Raw genomic sequence first — 9,492 nt, forward strand, 5'->3', positions numbered from 1 at the left:
TATATTATAAATTCTAATTAAAGAGTGCATGTTCAGGCATTATCTCTACCGTAAAAGAATTTCATTTTCATCAACTAGCCATTTATTCGTTTCCATCAACTCGTTGGTCATTTCTTCATTTCTTGCATGCCTGCCAATGAAAAAATAGTTCTGTAAGTCACATCTCTTCTCTATCACAAAACACGCGCGCGCGCACACACACACATGTATATAGTGCGGACAACCTCATTTTTTTTTTATCCGGCCACACTATAAAATTTTGTGATTTAATAGAGTTAATGCAAGTACACTATAATAACATATCCACAATAAATAAAATAAAAGAACCCGTACATATATAATCATTTTATAGTGAGAATATTCTTATTTTAACAAAATAAGGATGCCATAACAAATAAAAAATACAGCTTTTAATACATTAACAAACAAAAAAAATAAAAAATATAGCTTTTAATACATTAACAAACAAAAAAACTTTTTAATATATTGAAATATGTACTTTTTGTATTTTAATTATGTTCCCACTTTAATAAAGTGAGGATATAGAGCAATGAGAGATCTCTGACCATATTAAAATTAGCAACAAGTTAAAAGATAAAAAAATATATACAGATTTCAATACAATTTATTTTATCCTGTAGTGTATTAAAACTTTTGTTTTTTGTGTTTGAACTTATTCCTAATTTTTCTATAGTCAGGGATCTCTAATTGAAAACCTAGCAGTTGTTCTCATTTTTCTAATATGAATCTGCTGATAAATTATATGATTTAATTGAGTTAATGTAAAAAAAATATAAAGGTGTGTGGTTTAATAGCATGTCTATATTGACTTAATAGCATGTTCGTATAAAAAAAAAAAAAAAGGACGATCGCATCTGAGAATTACTATATATATACTTATTTTGTTCCTATATTTTGAATTAAATGTCTATTTAGTCCATATATTTTTTAAAAAATACTTTATTGCTGCTAAATATATTAAAATCCTACTCTTGTTTTCTTTCCTTCTACAATAATACCCTTGGAAAAATATTCTTAGGGATATTGATGAAAAGAAAAAAATGATAATTTATCAAAATAACCTTTACAAGTAACATAAAAATTTACTCAAACTTTTATATCATTATTTTACTTTTAAAATTAACTGGTAAATGAATTTTCCATAAAATAATTATTAGTAAGATTATTGTAAGCACATTAAACATTATTTAAAATTGGTTGATATTAGTTTACTTTTAAATAATTATTTTTAAGATTTATTACACAGGTACAAAAATCTTTCTCACCAATATTTATTGATTAGTTTACTAATAAATAGTTATTAGTTATTTGCTAATTAAATTTTTTATAGATAAATAAATTAATGTCAAGAATATTGTTGGAATATTATTATTGTAAAAGAAAAATAAATGTAAGGGTAAAAGTGTAACGTATTTAATTGCAAAGGTGTTTTGAAATAATTTTGAAAATATATAAACTAAATGAGTATTTACATCAAATTATAGAGACTAAACGAGTATTTACTCCATACTTATAGTTTCTTTCTAGTAATGGTTCTCTTACCTTAATATGGTATGGGTCAAGATAAAAGATAACAAAGACACATGTCTCTTACTTTAATAAAGTTAGAGATACCTTATTAAAAAATTACTTTCTAAATATAGAATCATTATCTAAAAAGAGATCCTTCAAGGGTGACGCTGTTTGGAATTTTGTACTCTAAATATTACTTTGAATGTTTTATTATTTTGCACACTCATACACTAATTATAAAAATTAAGTATTGCTTTGTACACTCCTTAAAATTTCAAAAATATCTCGACTTTAATAATTTTACTTAACTTTGATTACTTAAAAGAGAAATAAAACAATTCAGCACACTAATTTTAAGAGATTTAGCATATACTTACTACAATATAACAAACTCAAGTTGTAAATAAATTATTTAACATAATTTTAGTTATTGATTTTTTGTTTATTTATGTTCGGTATTGAATTTTACACTCGAAATAACTTGTAATGAGAACATAATAATAATAATAATAATAATAATAATAATAATAATAATAATAATAATAATAATAATAATAATAAATCCATAAATACTAAAAAAAAAGAAAAAGAAGTAGGAGAAGAAGATAAGAGATGGAGAAGAGGGGCTAAAGCCCAAAAAAAAAAAACTTTACAGTATTTTTGTCTCGTTTTATTTTTTAAAACTAAAAAGTATCACACCAATTTTGTAGTTAAAAATTTTCTGAAATTAATTTCTTCATCTTTCATCTAAATATTAATTAAGATGTTGGAAATATATAAAAGTTTTAGTGTTTAAGATATGAGAATTATATGTTCAATAAGGAGTGTGTTATATGGGTGTTCAAAATAATTATATAACATCGACTTATAATAAATTGTTCTTAATAGTAATTTTTATGATATATATTTTTATTAAAATTAAATTATTCAGAATAATTTTTAAAGTGTAAATAGTCACATCTTTTAGTTTATTAAAGTAAGAGATTAAAAGGATAGTAAAAATACACACACCTCACTATATTGGAGTGTATTTTTTTTTCTTATCTTTTAATTTATCCTATTAAAACATTAGGTGTTAAATAAATCTCTAATATTTATTAGGGGTACATTTCCAAGCTATATATATATAGGTCTCGTTTGTGATTGATGTTGAAACTCAATAAGCTACTTATTTTATAATCTGTGACAAAAGTAGTGTTTGGTAAATGTTATAAAAGCTACTTATTTCGTAATTTTCTTCATTTTGAAATTAATTTTTAAAAGCGGGTAAATGGTTGTTTTTCATAAGTAGTTTATTAAATAAGCTACCACATTATTATTTTAACAAAAATAATTATGTTATATTTTTCCATATACTCTAATAAATAAGCCATTAAATATCATATTACCACAACAACTACTATATATTCTCTCCAATATCAAAATTTTGATCTAGTAAGTTCATATTTTTTATATTATACTTGTATTTTCTATTATAAGATAAAAAAATGACTTGCATATAATTATATAATTTTTTTTAATTACGAACAATTTCACATGAAAATTATCCATAACTTTTAAAATCAATTTCATAACCACGACTTTTTAACATTCAATCTATTTATATTTTTTTATAGTCTTAGTATTTATTGCAACAAGTTTAATGGTAAAGTAATGCATATCACATTTTTATTTATCTGAATTATAAATTAATATGAATTTTTATCATATTTTAAGTTTTTTTTATGTGTTTTAAAAAGAAGAAGGCATGTCTAAACATTATTAAATATACTTTAAAAAAAAAATTTAAACTTATATGTATTTTGGTCATCATATGATAAAATAACAAATTTGTAATAAAATTTACCAAACACATGTGCATTGCTTTTCAAATTCACAGCAATCGCAACAACACAGTTTACTAAACACCAAGCTACTTTTTTAATCAACTTATTGCATCCACATAATAGAAGCAACTTATTTAACCAGCAACTGCAATCCCAAACTGGTCCATACCCCACGAACGTCGACCTGTGCTAATTGTCTGGATTTAATGTCACAGTATATCCTTAGTTGAAGATCAATAGATTGAAGCATAATTTTTTTTGAAAAAAAAATCGAAAACAAATTATAAATTGAATGCATCTAACTTGCAATTATTGTATGTTACAAATTACAACCGAAAAAAAAATTGTTACCAACTGCAAATTTTCATGACACATCCCAGGTTTTGATCACAAAGAACAAGTTTGTAAATGTAATGGAAACATTTACAAAACGATAGAAAATACAAAATTTGTAAGGTAGCGTTTACCTTGTGAGATATATAAAACACCATCAAATAAATTTCTGTTTGCACTAACAAGTAACAAGAATGAATGATTATTGGGTGCGCTTATAAGAATCATGCATCTGGTAGCAAATGCAGAAGATGCAATTTTGAAAATGTCCAATATATACATATATTTACACCTGACATTAATGCTCTATAAGAGCCATTGCTGGCTTCTTCAGCTTGCTGAACTTAGTGCCAACATGACATTGGATTCGCCATGTCTGTGCTGCGGCCTATGGGATTATAGAATGATCTATGGCATGAATTTCGGTGCACGCATTTCTTAGAACCACAACTTACAGACAAAACCAGAATCAGGTTGTCACATGGCAAAAACGAATGTGTAATCTAAAGAAAAAAATTGAAGAAAGAAAGATGTAAAAGATTGCTTAGCAGTAGAAAGAGCCATGAACATAAGAGTGCCGCTGAGAAAGATAATCAAAACTGAGAGTCACTGGAGAGTTGTAGATTCCTGTATGCTGAGCAGTTTGAACGTTGCACTTACATTGACATGAAAAAATGAAAGGGAGACATAAGCCATGGAAAATTTACATTTTGTATAAATTATTGATTTATATAAATGCTTATATGAACGGCTAAAGGCATGAGATGATAGCTAGTGTTAACCAAAACCAGCAAGAATGCTTGAGCATAAGCTAACCTTTGAGAAGATTCTGTAACACTCACTCGTGCATGCACAGCCTGTTGCTTCCAACACAATAGCCTTTATAAATCAATTCTCATGGGATAACATAGTGAGTAAAGCACTTAACATGGACGAAGGAAGTACAAGCAATGATATACTATCGTAGCAGCAGAACCGAGTTAAATGACTCAGCTACAGCATGGTAAATACCTAGGGCTGCAATCAGCTAGAAACCCTAACACTATGAAAATTGATGTTCCACAAATCCTATGGCTCTTGTGTTTCGCTTAAATACTACAAATCTTCAATAAGAACATGAAATTTAATAGCAGGGCAACGGCTGCTATGTTCCTAGGATGACAGAAGAGAGAGAGCATGCTTCAGAACAGTTATCTGATCTGGAAATGTTTGCAAGTGGCATTTTCTTGGATAGATATTTTGATTCTTCCCTTGTCGTCAAGCTTCCCGCAGACCAAATCCTTCAACTGCGTACCTGTCCCTGTTCCTTTGCAGCTCGAACCTTCCCCATTAGATTCAGCCGCATTCTTCCTTCTTCGTTCATTATGTCCAGCCAAACGCCTGCGACAACTTCGTTTGGTTTCATCAAATTCTGATAGCTCATGGAATCTGCTCCACAACATTCCCAATCATAATAATCAGAGCAACAAATAAAGTTCCACTACTTGTTTCTTGATGGTCCAGGAGAAAGATATCAGAAGCAGCATAACAATGTTAAGCAACAAGCAATGTGCCCTTATACAATGTTTTTTTTTTTCCCTTTTTGGAAAAGATTTAAAAGGTATCTAATAGTGGAATTATAAAGCTAGCTGCTCAAAATTGGATTGATTCCAATTATACATTATAATAAAAATTTCAACTTGCACAGAAGACACATACACTAAAATCCAAATCACACATGACCAGATTAAACAAGATCACGGAATCATCGTGCTGTAAACACTAAAAGACACCATTAAGAATAATTGCATACGGATAGAATCACTCAATTCAAACATACTATCAAACTCATCAATTTACTAACTAAAGATTAAGTTACTGCTTTCAGTATAAGCTAATCATGTGAGTAGAGAGTTTTTTTTGGGTCTGAAGATGTATTAGGAGTATTATCCAAAAATCTTAAGATGCATAAAAGACAGAAAAGATAACAAACGGCAATAACCTAATCTTTAGCAAGCACTTTCCTTGGTTCCCGAAACTATTATCTCCTACCTCAATCTCTTTCATCTTAAAAATTCACCTCATACACAAAATACAAGTGATAGGAAATTGAAAACAACAACCACTGGAACATGAACAATTCTTGCCAATATATATATATATAGTCAAGTGAAAATGACAAGAAACAGAGCATAGGGGTAATTGAAACCTGCTACATTGCTGACAAAACCTCTGCCTCATTCCACCCATAAGCACAACCTGAGCTTTGGCATGAACCTCACACACTTTATGCCTCCTGTGGTACTGCTTTGCATCACTCAGATCAGCCGCACACTTGTCCACTTGACAACTCCTCAACCCGCTGCCACCACTTGACCCTTTCTTTTTCTTACTACCACTGTTCCTATTATCATCACCTTCTTCTTGCGGGCAGAGGTCATATTCACCACCATCATCATCATCATCTGAATCCACAAAAGCCGCCGTCGCCTCCTCCTTTTTCAAAACTTTTACCATCTTGTTCTTCCTTTTTGCATCCATAAGTTTCAAGACTGGTATGAAAAATACTTAACACTATACACTACTGGTGAAATACAAAAGAGTTCCAGAAAGTGAAAAGAGAGCAATACACTACTGGTGAAATACAAAAGAGTCCCAGAAAGTGAAAGAAGAGCAATGGGTTTGAACTTGAACTAAAAGAAATTGGAATTTGAAAAGAGAGAGAAGAAGAACGAGTAATGAATGAGGACCACAACAAAAGCTCCATTCTTTTTTTTTTTTCCTCCCTTTCTTATTTTGGCTGTCTGTCTGTGTGCTGTCCTGTTTTTTTTTTTTTTTTTGGGTTGTTGTACATGACATGAGATGAGAGGTGAAGAAATTGTTAACATAGATTTTATTTTGTTTTTATTTTATTTTTCTTGAATAAGAGGGAGGGAACCCGGGCGAGCTTGGGGGTTGGGGCTGCTGGCCATTTTTCTCGTGAATGGTGGGCCTTATGGCCCCTACGCCATTGTTGTTATGTGAACGCGTGTTCGGTTCTGCGTTTTTGTTCTTTTTTCTTTTTCCTTTTTTTTCTCCCACATAACTTTTCCTTTGTTAAAAAAAAGCCGCCCATTAGTACTATATTTTTTTTTATACTGATTACACATCAATTATTGTATTATATATATATATATATATATATATATATATTTATAATTGTTATTATAGTAAAAATTAAATTAATATTTATAATTAAATATATATAAATAAAATTTATATTATTATATTAAATTTTATAAAGTACAAATAATTCACACAGACAAGAGATTTCTCCACTCCACTCTTATAAATATTTTAACTCCCATAATATTTTTTTGGAGGTTTAAACCTTGTAAGTTGTGAGGTCAGTAGCTCAACCACTCGGCCTTTCTACATTTATTTATATATGCATATGAGCTTGTCTACTACTCTACATTCAACCAATTACCTTTTTTCTGATCCACAATTTTCTTTCTTTGTAAATATAAGGATTAATTTATTTTTAAATTTTTTGACTTATTCTTCATTTTTATTAAGAAGACAAAAAAAAGATTCAGCAACCCATTACAATTTTTTTATTATCTTTTAATAAATATAAGAGTAATTAAAAAAATTTAAAAATAAGAAAAGCGATTAAAAATAATTGATTAATGCAAAAAATAATCTAAAATTTACTGTATCTAATGAATTTCATTTATATTTTAGAAAAAAAATTGACATATAGGACCTCAATCGAGATTTGGACTAATAATAATAGACTAATTGATAGATCCATTGTATTGAAAAATTGACTTCCATTCCTCTCCTTTTTTGTTAATCAATTCATTCTATTTAATTTAATTTAATTTAATCAGTTGCGGAAATTTTAAGCAAAAATCCTTTCGCAACTCTCACGCACGGCAGTCACGTTATTTAATTAGCTGTGCCCAGTATGTCGCTTGGTACCCACCGCATTGAATAATTATTGATACTCTGCATGGGGAAGCTATCCAGTGGGTGGGAGCGATACGCGAAGATAGTGACGTGGTCGGAAGAGACTGGTTAATTTGGATGGCTCGGCCGGATAGTTTGACTTTGATTTGAACTTTGTTGGTTTAAGCTAATGTTAATGCGAAACGTGGCGACGTTCAGAGAAGTGGATGGTTTAAGAAAACGGGGTCCCCTGTCCCGTCCTAATTACCGGCGTGGGGTCCGCAATTGCTTGACCCCGATTGACTTGACTCTCAAGTCTCAGGTCATGATTCGACCCGATTGACGTGTGCCAAAACCGAATTGTGAGAGTTTAATTAGACTTTTTTTTTGTGGTAAAATAATAGATTTGAAATAAACATTTATTTTTTTTATTATAATCGATTTGAAATATAGATAAATATTTAATATCATCTTTTTAATAATTTATTACAGTAATAAATTGATGAAATGAAATCTTACATTTTTACACTAAAGATAAATAAACAACATGAATAAATTAAAATTGAATCAAATCTATGACCTGAGCGTCAAGTCAATCCAGGTCAATTAACTACCAACCCCACAATAGTTGTTAGGAATCTATCTGATATTCTTATGTTGCCTCTTTCTTATTTATCACCCCACCGTTAACAAATTTTGTAATGGTAAATTGGTAATGGTCACATCAACACAACCATCGCAACCGAAATTTTGCGGATAGAGACTACTAAAATTTTGAATTTATAAATCCAATGTAAAAGGACAAAAAAAAAAAAAATTAAAAACTACTTTTATCCACTGTAAAAGGACAAAAAAATACCAACTGAAAAAGGAAAAAAAAAGAAATGAAAAGAGTTCCACAAAAAGAATATTTCTTGCGAGTATTTTTCTTAACAAAACATAAATAAGGAGTCATGGACACCATGGTGGCTTGATATGGCATATAAGGGTGAAAGACAAAAGAAAAACAGTGAGAAGAAAATTTCAAGAAAATTAGATAGATTTGTTTTTTAGAATAGGTGTTCTTTTAACTTAATGACTTAATTTGACTTAATTTCAATCAGTTAAATCATAAATTCTATTTACTTTTTCAATTTGATGAAAAATTTTCATCATTAAGTTAATTTTTTTAGCTTTTTATTTAATAAAAAAAAGTCTAAATGACATCATTAAAAGATATTTTTAAAACACCCCTATCTAATTAATTTATTTTCATCATTACCAAAATCAAACATTATTATTCATCTCCATAACTTACGATAATATAGTAGTAAATTAATATTATTTTTATTTTTTATATTCTTCAAATTAGTATGATTTATCTTTACAATTTTTTATGAGTAGTTCATATTATAAATATAAACTATAATAAAATTGATTAATATGTTCTAATTTAGAATACTAAATGGTTATATTCATTTAAACATTATTTATATTATGATAAAATATTATCTTATTTATATTCGTTGAGATGTTTATTATTTATTCAACTTTAAAAATTTGTACGGAACAAATTTAAAAGTACTAGTTTTTAGACTTTTTAATTTAAAAAAAGAATAACTTAGTAGTTATTATCAAATATTTAAACAACAAAAGTTTTTCAAATTCAAACATTTAACTCTATTTACTATTCAGACTAATTTAAATCCATTCAGGTTTCAAATAAAAAAAAAAAACTACACCACCTTAATTTGGTTAGAATGAACTTCACATTTTTTTTCCCTAATTGCTTGTTAGAATACACATAATCTCACATTTACATATGTTGTAAGTTTTCTTAGGGTCGAAATCAATGCAAAAATGACACATTAGTGAAAATGTGTAGTCAAACATTGATGTCACAATGACT

The 9,492-nt window shown here is 28.5% G+C and overlaps 1 protein-coding gene across 1 annotated transcript; it reads right to left on the reverse strand.

Moving 5' to 3' along the window:
• Nucleotides 1-4,552: 4,552 nt before the first annotated feature.
• LOC102607798 (squamosa promoter-binding protein 1-like) lies at nt 4,553-6,560 on the reverse strand. Its single transcript, XM_006469829.4, has 2 exons — nt 5,881-6,560; nt 4,553-5,120 (listed from the first exon to the last, which is right to left on the reverse strand). The coding sequence occupies exons 1-2, from the start codon at nt 6,210-6,212 to the stop codon at nt 4,883-4,885; spliced, it is 570 nt and encodes a 189-aa protein (XP_006469892.1). The 5' UTR covers nt 6,213-6,560; the 3' UTR covers nt 4,553-4,882.
• Between the last annotated feature and the right edge of the window lie 2,932 nt (nt 6,561-9,492).

The sequence above is a fragment of the Citrus sinensis genome, chromosome 2 (genome assembly GCF_022201045.2).
Source record: "Citrus sinensis cultivar Valencia sweet orange chromosome 2, DVS_A1.0, whole genome shotgun sequence".
NCBI classification, from domain to species: domain Eukaryota; kingdom Viridiplantae; phylum Streptophyta; class Magnoliopsida; order Sapindales; family Rutaceae; genus Citrus; species Citrus sinensis.